The sequence below is a fragment of the Coenobita brevimanus genome, chromosome 29 (assembly GCF_032717465.1).
Source record: "Coenobita brevimanus isolate Jiangsu-jjx chromosome 29, ASM3271746v2, whole genome shotgun sequence".
NCBI lineage: Eukaryota > Metazoa > Arthropoda > Malacostraca > Decapoda > Coenobitidae > Coenobita > Coenobita brevimanus.
The window spans coordinates 42,664,404-42,679,160 of record NC_136982.1 but is presented as its reverse complement, the minus strand read 5'-3'; the positions used below and the strand labels follow the sequence as shown (position 1 = coordinate 42,679,160).

General features: G+C 45.0%; 1 protein-coding gene across 1 annotated transcript in view; it reads left to right on the top strand.

The window, feature by feature from the left end:
• LOC145395032 (uncharacterized) overlaps positions 1-13,787 on the top strand; it is a 92,704-nt gene extending 78,917 nt beyond the window's left edge. The window contains exons 5-8 of the mRNA XM_080268777.1: positions 8,697-8,914; positions 10,274-10,507; positions 13,457-13,546; positions 13,726-13,787. Of these exons, the coding sequence (XP_080124903.1) occupies positions 8,697-8,914; positions 10,274-10,507; positions 13,457-13,546; positions 13,726-13,787 (604 nt within the window). The remainder of the gene's footprint in view (positions 1-8,696; positions 8,915-10,273; positions 10,508-13,456; positions 13,547-13,725) is intronic.
• Positions 13,788-14,757: the final 970 nt, after the last annotated feature.

The window sequence follows — 14,757 nt, the reverse complement described above, 5'->3', positions numbered from 1 at the left end:
TACATAGACACTGGTGAATGAATAACTGAAAATTGATGGATAAAACCCCCAGATGTAGCAAAAAAACAGCAGTGAAATCCAGAAACAAAGGAGCATAATGGAGGGGAAGGCGAGATGTAAACAAAGGGTGGGAGCGCGGGTGTGTTGGCAGGCCTGGGTGATCTATTGACCGGCGCATCACTCCACCTTAAACTGTCACGGCTTTCCCTCCTCTCCTCCGCCTCCCCCCTTCTCTCCCTTTCTCTCTCCCTTTTCTCTCTCCTTCTCCACCTTTCCTCTCCTCCCCCTTCCATGTCCTGTCTCCCATTCTTTCATTCTTCTACTGTGTTGCATTTGCGTTTTCTTCTAAGGTACTTATTTTCCAGCCATTCTTTAACAGTACTTCTCTCCCTCACTTCCCTCTTTGTCTCTTTCCCTCTTCCTTTATCATTCTTCTCTCTACCTTTATCCTCTTTACGTTCATGTAGTATTTCCTTTTTTATTTTATTTCCTGTACTTTTAGTCTCTTCTCTATGTCCTTCATTAATTTCCCACCCAGCAGTACTTATTTTCCAGCCACTGCCAGTCTTCCATCGAAATTCAAGTCACTACTCAATTATCCTTCCTTCCCTTCCTCCTCCCTTTCCTTCTCTCCCTTTATGCTTCTTCCTCTCTTGACATTCCTCCTTGTTTCCTCTCCTATCCTTACATTCTCTTATTACTACATCAAATGAAAATACGCCTAAACGACAGGACCTCCAGCCGTTCAGAATCCTACCTCGCCTCTGTCCCCTTCTCCCTCTAGTCATAATAACGTGTATATTTTTCTATCTATCCAGCTATTTCTTCCTGTCTACTTACCTGTTACCTGGATATTCTTTCAGTCTTGAATTTGGCTCCTGAATTTGGCTCTCTCTTATCTTATTTTTGTGTTTTTCTTGGAGAGAACAATTTACGGGCTCCTGGCCTTTGGTTCCTTCTTCCTTGTATAAAAAAATAGTCTATGCCAAACCTAACAGGAAGCTTCATCATGTACCGTATAAATGAATAGATAGACAGGCAGGTAGATAGATAAATAACCAATCATTACCACTGCCACCACGAAGCCTGTATTTCTTAAGGGCAAAACTACCTCAATACGTCTTTTTATTGATCCACAGGGGCTATAATCCTTCACTGAACGACTGATGTATGACCCGTACTGTCACCCGGAAAATAGCGCGTAATATCCACTGCGTAACCCGGTGTTAGTGGCGGCGCAGAATCGATCTCTAATATTTTATAATCCTGGGAGCGGGGCGTGCTTGTGTGTGTGTGTGTGTGTGTGTGTGTGTGTGTGTGTGTGTGTGTGTGTTTTCATCATCATCATCATCATTAATAATAATAATAATAATAATATTAATAATAATAATAAAAATAATAATAATAATCTATCTATCTATTGCCAGACTCCATAATAATAATAATAATAATAATAATAATAATAATAATAATAATAATAATAAAAATAATAAAATAGTATTATTAATATTAACAATAATAATAATAATAATAATAATAATAATAGTAATAATAACAATAATAATAATAATAATAATAATAATAGTAATAATAACAATAATAATAATAATAATAATAATAATAATAACAATAATAATAATAATAATAATAATAATATAATAACAACAATAATAATAATAATAATAATAATAATAATAATAATAATAGTAGCAATAATAATACTAATAATCATTATCATCATCATCCACTCATCTTTCAAGCCCACGGAATCCTGGCTTCATCAGATAGGCCATAAATATTTCACCGCGTTCTGTAGCTTCACATATACCTATCTGATAGAGTCAATCTGAACGCTGTCACGTTAAAAAGGGGTGCCAAATCCCTGGTTATACGCATCGCACAAAATTCATCCAGCCAGCTCGGTCTCTTGTCAGTTCCCTAGCCTCACCGACTTCCAAACCTCTCTTCCTCACACACTCATCCACCATATCTCTCCACCTTCTCCTTGGTCTGCCTCGCCTCCTCCCTCCTTCAAAGTCGCTGAGATATAGCTTTTTCACCACTCTGTTGTTATCCATTCTCTCCACGTGACCATACCATCTCAGGACACTCTCTTCGATTCTGGTGTCCACCGATTTCCTCACTCCACATCTTTCGCGAATCGCATTATTCCGTATCCTATCCAGTCTCTGTACTCCACATACATCCCTCAGCAGTCCCATCTCCACTGCTCTTACTCTTGAATTTTCATTTTCATGCCACACCATAGTCTCACATCCATATGTTAAAGTTGGCACTAACACTCCTTCATGTAAACCTCGTGCAACTGCAACACTCAAGCCTCTGATTCTTATCAAGGCCTTCACAGCACCATCTATTTTCCTTCCTTGTGTCATTCTAATTCCACTTCTTTTTCTCATTTTCCTCTCTTTTCTATCACTGTACCCAGATATTTGAACTCTTTCACCAGTTCCAGTCTCTCTCTCCATTCACTGTAACACCACACTGGGAGTCACCTGCTCTTTCAATAACCATCACTTTACTCTTTTCTGCATTTCCTTTCAAGGCACGACACTCACAGACATCTACAAAACTATGCACTAGTCTACCAAGCTCTTGTCCGGTATTTGCAAGTAGCACTGCATCATCAGCTTACAGCAAGTTTGAGATATTCCATCCATCACCATTCATTACCAACGCCATGCTCCTCTTCATTACTCGTGTTTTTACTTCTCTCATCACCCCATCCATGTGTATATTGAACAAGCATGAGAACACCACACAACCTTGTCGCACTCCTTCATTGATCGTGAACCAATCACATAGATGCCTATTAACCCTTACACATGCCTCACCACCATCATAAAAACTCTTGACGGCACCTAGCAGCTTACCACTACACCGTACATGCGCAAAACCTTCCACAATCCGTTTCTGTCTACTTTCGTATGCTTTTTCCAGATCCATAAATGTCATAAACACCTTATAGTCCTTCTCACAGCCTTCTCCACTATCTGTCTTATTGCAAATATTTGATCCACACATCCCCTGCCACTCGTAAAGCCACCTAGTTCATCACTCATTAGGACTTCTGAAATCTCTCATACCTTCTTTATAGCAATTCTTCCATATATTTTCCCTACCACACTCAATAGACTTATGCCACGATAATTCTTGCACTCACTTCACTCACCTTTATTTTTATACAGGGGTACAACCACTGCCTTTTTCCACTCTGCTGGCACAGGTTCACTCATCCATGCCTTCTTACATATCTCCAACAACACCTCATTCCGCTCTCTCCACTACACTTGATCGTCTCTGCATACACCTCATCAACCCCAGCTGCTTTCCCATTTTTCAGACGTTTCACAGCGTTCTTCACCTGTGCGAGTGTCACGTTTCCTGGCGCTGCATTCCTTCTCTGTACACCCCCAAAACCAATCATGTTAACAGTCGCTTTGCTCTCTCCATTCCCATTCCTCAGACTTTCAAAATATTCTTTCCATCTGGTCCTTACTTTATTCCATTGGGTTAATAATCTACCACTTACATCCTTCACGCTTTCACATTTCTTTCCACAGTCACTTCTACATTTCCGCTCCTCTTTTCAGAATAACTTCGTATTTTCGGTGTAATTTGCATTCATTTTTCTTCCTAGATCATCATTTACCTCCTTTTTCCTCTTCACCTGTCTCTTTACGCGCTTCTTGATCTCAAAATATTCATTTCTTATTTCAGCGTCACTCCTTTCCTATATCCACTCTAGCAGCAGCAGTAGTAATAATAGTGGTAGTCGTAGTAGTAGTAGTAGATGTAGTAGTAGGCGTGGTGATAATAGTACTAACAGCAGTAGTAATAGCAGCCTAGTAATAGTAGTTGCAGCCCCAGGTTCATCTGGACGTGAGCCCTGTGGACTGCAGGCTGAGGTTTCTCGTCTCCTGCAGTCCACCATTCTCCTTTAGGGGGATAGGGAGGAGGCTGAGGGATGTTTGTATGACCGGGTAGTGGAGCTGCCCAGTTACATCGATGCCACCCCGTGAAGGCAGCCCTGTCTTGCAGTGCCTTGAGTAGCGAAGAGGTTAATGAAGGGGATTTGTGATGATGGTGAGGGACTCCTTCATGTGGTGGCACCGATTTGACAGGGCGGGTGTACTGCCTGGTTATATGAAGGTCCCTCAGTTACTTCCCTATTCCCCGGAAGGTGGAATGGAGGAGGGCAACTTCAGCCTGCAGTCCACTGGGTTCACGTTTCTGATGAGCATTAGACGCGATTATCGTCCTTTTGTAGGTTATTTCCCGTAGTTCAGTGGCAGTGAGGCAATACTGCGGCTATGCATCCTTTCCTTAGCACTTCTTCGTGACTAGCACCATATTTCAGTGTTAATCTCTTGTTATACCTCAGGGTTCAAGATGGATACACGCTATATTTACATCTATAGCCTATAAATGAAGAGAGAGAGAGAGAGCGAGAGGGGGGGGGATGGGGGGAGGGAAAGCATCCGTGTCTCTTCATCTTGTCAGTATCACTCCATCGCCTCAGCCATTATCTTTTCGTAATATTTAGGATTGTCTAAAGGTTCCCAAAATTCGTTCAAAAAGAATCATTATGAGCGCCGACCAGCCCATGACCACCACCGCCATCACCGCCGCCGCGGCCACACAGACCCGCCTGAGGACAAAGGTGGGGCTGATGGTGTTGGTGGCTCTGACGGTTGGCCTCAGCCTGTTGCTGGTGGCCAGCTGCAGCACGCTGGCCGGCCTGTTGATGGCGAGGGGCAGCTGGGCAGCCATGGAGGCGGCCACGGCAGGGGTCGGACCCACCCTTGGCCTGCTGGCTGGGGTGCCCCTGCTGGGCCCATACCTGCGAGCCAGGTACACCCCCATTGACAGGTGCGGCCTCCCGCCGCGCTGGCTTGACGCGGTGCCTTTCAGGGCCGCCGTCCAGCATTATCGGTACTCGCGGTGTGTGGCGTCCACCCCATCCCTGCCAGTGCCGAGCCTGGGCATGCAGCTCGTCCTGGGGACACTGTGCACTTACCTGGTCATCCTCGGGTGCCTGGTGGTGTTCTGGAGGCCGTGCACGGGTCGGATCCACGTGACCAAACCCAGAGTGGCCGCCAGAATGCCCCTCAGATGCGTGCCCGAGAGACGGCACACTGTGTGAAGTGACTGTCCACCTCACACCCAGGACAAGGTACACCTCGCCTCAGCCCTCGGGCTGGGGTCTTTTGGCTGACCTCACCTCAGCTCACCTCGCCTCAGCCCTCGGGCTGGGGTCTTTTGGCTGACCTCACCTCAGCTCACCTCGCCTCAGCCCTCGGGCTGGGGTCTTTTGGCTGACCTCACCTCAGCTCACCTCGCCTCAGCCCTCGGGCTGGGGTCTTTTGGCTGACCTCACCTCAGCTCACCTCGCCTCAGCCCTCGGGCTGGGGTCTTTTGGCTGACCTCACCTCAGCTCACCTCGCCTCAGCCCTCGGGCTGGGGTCTTTTGGCTGACCTCACCTCAGCTCACCTCGCCTCAGCCCTCGGGCTGGGGTCTAATTGCTGACCTCACCTCAGCTCACCTCGCCTCAGCCCTCGGGCTGGGGTCTAATTGCTGACCTCACCTCAGCTCACCTCGCCTCAGCCCTCGGGCTGGGGTCTATTTTGCTGACCTCACCTCAGCTCACCTCGCCTCAGCCCTCGGGCTGGGGTCTATTTTGCTGACCTCACCTCAGCTCTACTCGCCTCAGCCCTCGGGCTGCGGTCTATTTGCTGACTTCACCTCAGCTCACCTCGCCTCAGCCCTCGGGCTGGGGTCTATTTGCTGACTTCACCTCAGCTCACCTCGCCTCAGCCCTCGGGCTGGGGTCTATTTGCTGACCTCACCTCAGGTCATCGCGCCTCAGCCCTCGGGCTGGGGTCTATTTGCTGACTTCACCTCAGCTCACCTCGCCTCAGCCCTCGGGCTGGGGTCTATTTGCTGACCTCACCTCAGGTCATCGCGCCTCGGCCTTCGGGCTGGGCGTCTACACCGAAAGGACTGGAGGAAGGCCAGCAGCAACAGGCCTTATGGTCCTTCAAGGCCGCTGGTGTAGTGTTGCCTCAACACCTTGTGGGATATCGGGGTCTGCCTGGCGTCTCCATTCACTTGGTCTTCACCTTAGTTTTTCTTATTCATCTTAACTCATGCCTCATCTAACTCGTTCCTTCTTATTCACCCTAACTCATGCCTCATCTAACTCGTTCCTCATCAAACTCACCCTAACTCGTTCCTCATCTAACTCACCCTAACTCGTTCCTCATCTAACTCACCCTACGCTGGGCCTCCTTGTTGTGTCAGAGATATTTAGGTAATGGGGAAGACGTGTCTGAGATAGGAGGCAGACAGGCGAAAGGAAGGAAGGAAGAAGGTAGGCAGACAGATGGAAGGGAGGAAGGAAGGAAGTAGGTAGGTAGGTAGACAGATGGATAGGAGGAAAGAAGGAAGAAGGTAGGTAGACACATGGAAGGGAGGAAGGAAGTAGGTAGGCAGACAGAGAGATGGAAGGAAGGAAGGAAGTGGGTAGGTAGACAGAGAGATGGAGGGAAGGAAGTATGTAGACCGATGGAAGGAAAGAAGGAAGTAGGTAGACAGATGGAAGGAAGGAAGGAAGTAGGTAGGTAGAGGAAGGAAGTAGGTACACAGATGGAAGAAAGGAAGGAAGGAAGTAGGTAGGTAGAGGAAGGAAGTAGGTAGAGAGATGGAAGGAAGGAAGGCGGGAAGGAGGGAGGGAGGGAGGGAGGGAAGGAAGGAAGGAAGGAGGTATACGTCAACAGTCGGTATTCTTAACGTCATAATCGTAATCCTTAAAAATATAAAGTCGGATTTTTTCACCTCTTCTCGGGATTGTTCACCTGAGACAACAGCCGACACCCGAAAAGTAGGAATCCCTGACGTGAGAAGTCGGAATCAGTCACCTGTCTGTCTGTCTGTCTATCTATGCATCCATCTCCATCTATCTCACCATCCCTCCATCCCTATCTATCTGTCTGCCAATTTCTCTCTATCTATCGGAATTCACCTTAAAAATAAATCGGTAAGGAAAAGGTGTTAAGGAGCTATTGAATGTGCCCTGAGGTGTTTATTGTCTAGATTTTTGTATTTATAACTCTTTACTTATGCTTATTTTTATGTCTGACTCTGAGCATTGACTAGATGGCCCTTTCCCTGAGGTACAGCAGCCCTCCACCTTGCCACACATCTCCGAAATTTGCAGGTAATGAGCCTGGTGACGGTGAGCCAGTAGGCGGAGGGAGGTACGCAATGTGCCCTCCCAGCAAAAACCCACACACGGTCGTTTTAGTCAGTACTGAGTTAATGTACTGCATGTACTCGTGTATGATGGCAAATGCACAGTAAACGGTAGTAAAGAATTTCATCTATCTATCTATTTATCTATCTATCTCTCCAACTATCTATCTATGCTTGTCCATGTGTGAGTTAAGTCTTCTATTAATGTGTGTTATATGTATGATGTGTGTATGTAATGTCTCTCATTGTGTGTATGTGTAAAGTTGATTAAGACGTGTACGTGTGTATGTATGTATGTGTATGTATGTGTGTGTATGAATGTATGTATGTATGTATTGGTGATAAATGGCAGTAAATATGTATGGTAAATATCCCGCTAATCACTGCATCCGCCACCTGTCACATTCACCCTCCCTGCTTACATACACACCATCGATTGCCAGTGTGTGTGTGTGTGTGTGTGTGTGTGTGTGTGAGAGAGAGAGAGAGAGAGAGAGAGAGAGAGAGAGAGAGAGAGTTTTCGGGCCATCTTGGACTCTCCTTAGGTATAGTCACAACTAAGATGAGTATTTTTCCACAATTCTTCAAGACTCTCTCTCTCTCTCTCTCTCTCTCTCTAGGCTTCGTAACACTTCTCCCATAGCGATTTTCTTTCCATTCTTCACCTTAATTTTCTTTTCCATGCTGTTTATATCATTTTAATATATACATACATTCTATCAACAACATACATGATATTAACGTGTCATGTGAGGATTAAATCGCAAAAGAAGAGGAGTTAGGGTATCTTCAAAGCCACTGAGAATGCAGTCCCATGTCCCCTCCCCACCTCTGTGGAGTAAAGGAGACATATGCTCAGCTAATCCCACTCCAGGTACTCCACACCACTTCATTCAGGTATTGGAGTACTTTCAGGCTTTAGTGGTATATGTATGTACTTGGGTGTACACCTGGTATATGCTATGCTATCAGTCTCCTCATTACTAGCTACTCATACTCAGTACTAATACACGGAATAGAGGGTGTGGTGCTTGGTGTGACGTGTGACGTGTTGCGGCAGTATGTGTACGTGTTTCAGTACTGTGCACGTCACTGATCAATTGTACTGCCTCATATACCACAGGATCATTGATGTGTGCTGTGCCAAGTGTTGCCGCAGCGTCGGTGCTACAGGTTGGGTGCCGCTGCAGAATGTACATGTGTGGGTATACAGTATGCATTTTAACATTAACACTACTACACCACACAGGAACTTTGGTGCGCGGTGCGCCAAGTGTTGCCGCAGCATCGGCGCCCCGGACTAGGTGCGGCGGGCCAGGGAGCGGGTGTACAAGGTGGCAGTTTGGGTGCTGCTGTAATACATGCAGTATTTGTTTGTATATATGTGTTACAACACCACTAACACCATTATACCACACAGGAACTTTGGTGCGCGGTGCGCCAAGTGCTGCCGCAGCATCGGCGCTGCGGACTGGGTGCGGCGGGCCAGGGAGCGGGTGTACCATCTGGCCTGCTTCGCCTGCGACGCCTGCAAGCGGCAGCTCAGCACAGGCGAGGAGTTTGCCCTGCACGACAGTCGCGTCCTGTGTAAACAGCACTACCTCGAGTCCATCGAGGGAGGCGCTACTAGTAATGATGGTGAGAAACACACACACACACACACACACACACACACACTCTTTCTTACACTCTCTCACGTAACTCACACCCATATCCTAACCACACATACTTGATAAACTTTCGCATCCACCCACACTCTCACATCCTCACCTCACTTATCCACACCCACACCCACACACACACATCCCCTACATACACCGTTTCTACATCCACACCTATCCTTTCATCCCTCTGACCTCCCCCATCCATCCCATCCACACCTCAGCCTTTCACATCGTCCACCTTGCACCCATCCCACTTCCACACACTTAAACAACTTTTTCACATCCACACCTACACCCACACCCACACCTTCCCCACTCACACTGCCTCTGACCACATCACCCATCATCACTTCCAGCCTTTCCGCACCCACATATTCACCCGCCCACCCATCCACACACACAAACCTACTGTCATCCATCCCACATTAACACCCAAACCCACAACCACACCCACACCCACACCCTTACCCTCACCTACACCCACTCACATTCCACACCCTTGCCACACCCACACTTACACCCGTCCCTCCCACCCAGTTGCCATACCTTCCAGCGTCTTATTGATTCTCTCTCTCTCTCTCTCTCTCTCTCTCTCTCTCTCTCTCTCTCTCTCTCTTTCATCAGTCTCTCTCCGTATATCCAGCCAGCCAGCCAGCCAACCAACCATCTCTTCATCCATCTATATCTATCTATCTGTCTGTCTATCTATCTATCTGTCTATCTAAACCACTCTCCATATCGCCTAATCATTCTCCTGTCCATCTGTCACTCAATCTATTAATCAGTCCATCATTCTATCTACCTGGACTTCCCTTTCAATTAACCTGACTCACACCTGCCCTTTCACCTCCCCCAAACCTCCCCTGGGCTTCCCCCTTTTCCCCCACCGTTTTTCCCTAACACCTATAATTTCCCTAACCCCCGTACAGCAGCATTCATTAGTTCCTTTACATCTAGCCAATACCATACAAAAACCCAATAAATTCAATGTTAAAGTAAATAATAAAGAAATAAATTATATGGGCCGGGCTTTCTCTAATTTAATTTTTTTTTTTTTTTTTATCTTTTTGGTTAATTTTCTTTCATTTTCTTTTGGTTAATTTTTTTTCTCTCTGTATATATCTATTTTGTTTTTAGTTTGCCTTTTTTATTTTTTATTTCATTTAATTTGGTAATCTATTTATATACTTCATTAACTTTTTGGTTTATCCCATTGACCATTCCTTTCAATTGTTTTTATTCTGTTTAATTATCAGTTTTGTATATTTTATTTATCATATTTTCAGTATTTTCCTATTTAAATTCTCTATATTTTTTCACGTCGCCTTTCCAGAAAACACGGACGGTGAGGGCAGCCAGAGGAAGAGCAAGCGCGTCCGTACCACCTTCACGGACGAGCAGCTACAGGTTCTCCAGGCCAACTTCCAGATCGACTCCAATCCAGACAGTCAGGACCTGGAACGCATCGCCCAGCTGACCGGACTGAGCAAGAGGGTGACGCAGGTGTGGTTCCAGAATTCCAGAGCCCGGCAGAAGAAACACCTGTCCTCTAAGAAGCATCAGCAGGGTATGGAAAGAGGCTGAAAGGGACTGGAAGAAACTGGAAGGATATTCGGGTGAAAGATGGGTGGTTATGGAAGGATGGGAGGAGGGTGGGGGTAGAAGGTTCGTGAGTATGGAAGGATGGAAGAGGTTTAGAAGAGTATGGAAAGAGCCTGGAAGGGACTGGAAGAAGCTAAAAGGATATTAGGGCGAAAGATGGATGGTTAAGGAAGGATGGGAGGAGGGCGGGGTGCAAGGTTCGTGAGTATGGAAGGCTGGAAGAGGTTTAGATGAGGAAGAATGGTGAGGTAAAAGCTAGTTGGAGGCAGGAAGATGATTTGGACTGAAATAGAAAACTGGAAAAAGGATAGAAGAGAAGATGGATAGGTATGGAAAGCTGGATGGATGCCAGAAGGGGAAATGGATAGGTATGGAAAGCTGAAGGGGCCTGAAAAAAAGGCTGTGAAAAAACGATGGATGGTATAGCTGGCTGGCAGGAGACTTAGAAAAAATAGATGGACAGAGAATGCAAGAAGGAAGGTAGAATGATGGATAGACATTGATGGAAGGAGGATAGTGAAAGAGGATGTGAGGAATGATGGATGGCAGGCTGGTGGGTTGGTTATTCGTATGGGTGTGACTTCCTTCCTCCTTTGATTCACGTCCCGAAACACTAAAGAGCCCTGTTGTACTTCTCGAACCTCCATGTGCTTAGTAAAATTAATATAGTTACTCTAAATTTAACACAACTGGATTTCAAGGATTTTCTCCATATACTTTCTGTATGTCTGATCATGTCTACTTATTTCATCTTGCCAGCTCGATCCAATGTCACTTTCCTACATCATCATCATCATCATCATCATCACTACCACCAACACCATCACAACCATCATCATCATCATCATCATCATCACTACCATCACCACCACCATTATCATCATGACCACTGCAACCACCACCACCACCATCATCATCATCATCATCATCATCATTACCACCACAACCACCACCATCACCAACACCATCATCATCATTACCACCACAACCACCACCACCACCAACATCATCATCATCACCACCACCACCACCACCACCAACACCAACACTACCACCAAACCACCACCACCATCATCATCATCATCACTACCATCACCGCCACCATCATCATCATCACTACCATCACCACCATCATCATCATCATCATCATCATCACCACACTTCGTAATCGTCAAAAACACGCTTAACGGTCGCAGTATAATGCCGAATCACTCTAATTAAGTGTGACTGTCGGTAAGTAAGGACCCTCACGCTGTCACCGGCTGTACAAACACTCTCGCTAATCACCCTCCACGCGACCAAAAAAGCAAAACAAACAAACAAACAAACATGACGGGTACATCGCCCTCCGGATTCCCGTGGACGGTTGAGAGAGGGAGAGAGAGAGAGAGAGAGAGAGAGAGAGAGAGAATGTAAACTTAGTAGGTTGCCTTTTATCTTTATTTAATATTGATAATTTTCTTTTTTACTTCTTCAGCTTCTATAACTTTCATTATCATTATTATTATTATTATTATTATTATTATTATTATTATTATTATTATTATTGTTATTATTATTATTATTATTTTTAATGATTATTATTATTACTATTATTATTATTATTGTTATTATCATTATTTTTTTTATTATTATTATACCACTACAACTGCTACTGCTACTACTACTACTACTACTATTGCTACTGCTGCTACTACTACTATTATTATTATTATTATTATTATTATTATTATTATTATTATTATCAGCCTTTTCAAGTATTGCTGTTTTCTTCTTTCTCGAATATTTTATGCGACTTTTTAAATTAAATTTCCATATTTTGAGGATAGTTTCTCTCCTTGTCTTTCTCAAATTTTTGGACTTCGAATATGTAACCAACTTCACCTGTTCTCTTTTTTGTTTTATTTTTCCTCTCTCTCTCTCTCTCTCTCTCTCCCCCCAGTTGATATAATTTTCGGGCCTGCACGTGCCTGTATGACGTCATTACCGCTGAATGGCACGTGATTGGCCGCGCGTTGCCACGTGCGTTGAATTTCCCGCCATTGAGGAGCACGTGTTGGGTGACGCGATTTGCTGCGGTAATGAAGTGAGAGAGAGAGAGAGAGAGAGAGAGAGAGAGAGAGAGTTGCAATATACAGATAGGTAGATAGATATAGATAAATTGATTGATTGATAGATAGGTAGATAGATAGATGGATAGATCGAGATAGATAGATATAGATAAATAGATAGATAGACCGACAGATAGACAATATCGCGAAAGCAAAAAAAAATTAATGAAAATACAGTAGGGACAAAAAACGAGTGGCAGGAAGAAGCAAAGAAAACGGGAATTACTAAACGCTGCGTGAAGGAATGTGAGATAATGGAAATGTGAGCGAGTGTGAAAGAGATTGTGAGAAAATGTGAGAGAGGGAGTCAGGGTATGGGTGATAGAGTACGTATGTGAGTTAGAGAGAGAGGAGATGAGCTAGAGAGAGAGAGGGTGTGACATAGTGTGAGAGAGAAGTAGGAGGAAAGGTGAAAATGACGATGAATATGTGAGTGAGAGAGTGAAGGTGCGTGAGTGAACGTGAGAGAGAGAGAGAGAAAAGTGAGGAAGGGAAAATAAATAGATAGATACGTAGATAGATGACTGGATGGATTAATGGAGAGAGAGAGAGAGAGAGAGAGAGAGAGAGCAACAAACATCTTCATACTCACCTTTCATTAATATCAGTCTTACCTTTCCATCGATCTGCATGTGCTCAGGTATTCAAAGACTCTCTCTCTCTCTCTCTCTCTCTCTCTCTCTCTCTCTCTCTCTCTCTCTCTCTCTCTCTCTCTCTCTCTCTCTCTCTCTCTCTCTCTCTCTCTCTCTCTCACACACACACACACACGCACACGCACACGCTAATTATACCTATCTCCTCAGGTGTGGATCGGGCACTACAGGATATGAACGGGTCCCTCGCACGAACCATCGACCTGCACTTCATGTACTCCTTCAGACCCCACAGTGTCGGTAAGAGAGAGAGAGAGAGAGAGAGAGAGATTGGAGTTTTTGAAATTAATATAGTAAAATTTATAAAAATATTCATTATAAAGGGAAAAAGAACCCAGATAAAAACAACCTTAATTGCAAAGAATAATAATGATGATGATGATGATAATGATGATGATGATGATGATGTTCCGTTGCAGAGCCCGATGACTCTTCCTCACCGGAGACCCCGATAATGACCATGATGCACGGCGAGGTGTGACGTCACGCGTGTGTCTGAGCAGGCGCACCCATGTGGAGACTCACTGTGTGGAGATGGAGACTCAGTACGCAGAGATGGGGGTTCAACGCGAAGGGCCGGAGACTCACTGCGCGGATTCGGAAGATAACGCACAAGATGGGACTCTCACCACGCAGAGATGGAGATTCATTATGCAGATTCAGAGGATCAACGCGCTGGACTGGAGACTCGATGCAAAGAGACGCGGAGATGGAGACCCAATACCTAGAAAAAATGGCCTGACATGTGGAGATGGAGACTCAGCATGCAAAAATAGGAGAATCAAGACGTGGATGTTAAGATTTAGCATGGGGAGATGGAGACCCAACATGTGTATATTGAGACTCAAAAACAAAATGCAGAGATGGAACCTCAGCACGCAACTATGGAATACACATACTTAAATTTACAAGCTCACTACAGATTTGGAACCTCACCTTGCAGATAGATCCAAATTGCAGATATGAAACCTCACAATAAGCATATAGAACCTCGCTGTGTGCATATGGGATCTTATTATGCAAACACGGAACCCCACTGCACAGATCCAGAACCTCACTTCAGATATACACGCACACAAAGACTAAACACTCAAAAATGAAACCCGCATATATAGTCTCAAAGCGTGAAAATCAAACCCACGTACACAGCGCCTCAAACCACGAAAAACGAACCCCCCATATACAGTCTCAAGGCACGGAAACCAGACCCGCGTAAAAGGAGAAAAAAAAAACGCGTAAATGGAGACAAAAAAAGCGCGTAGATGGAGACTCACCGCACATCAGGCTCCTGCTGTTCTCCCGGCCACTGCAACGCCCCAATAGGCATAGATATAAGGAAATTGTTATGTATATAGAAGGTCAGGTATGCCAGTGAAAAAATCTTTGGTCATTTGGGGGTCTACGGGATTTTCAGTCATTCAAAATTTTTCTCAAGTTTTTAACAGAGATGA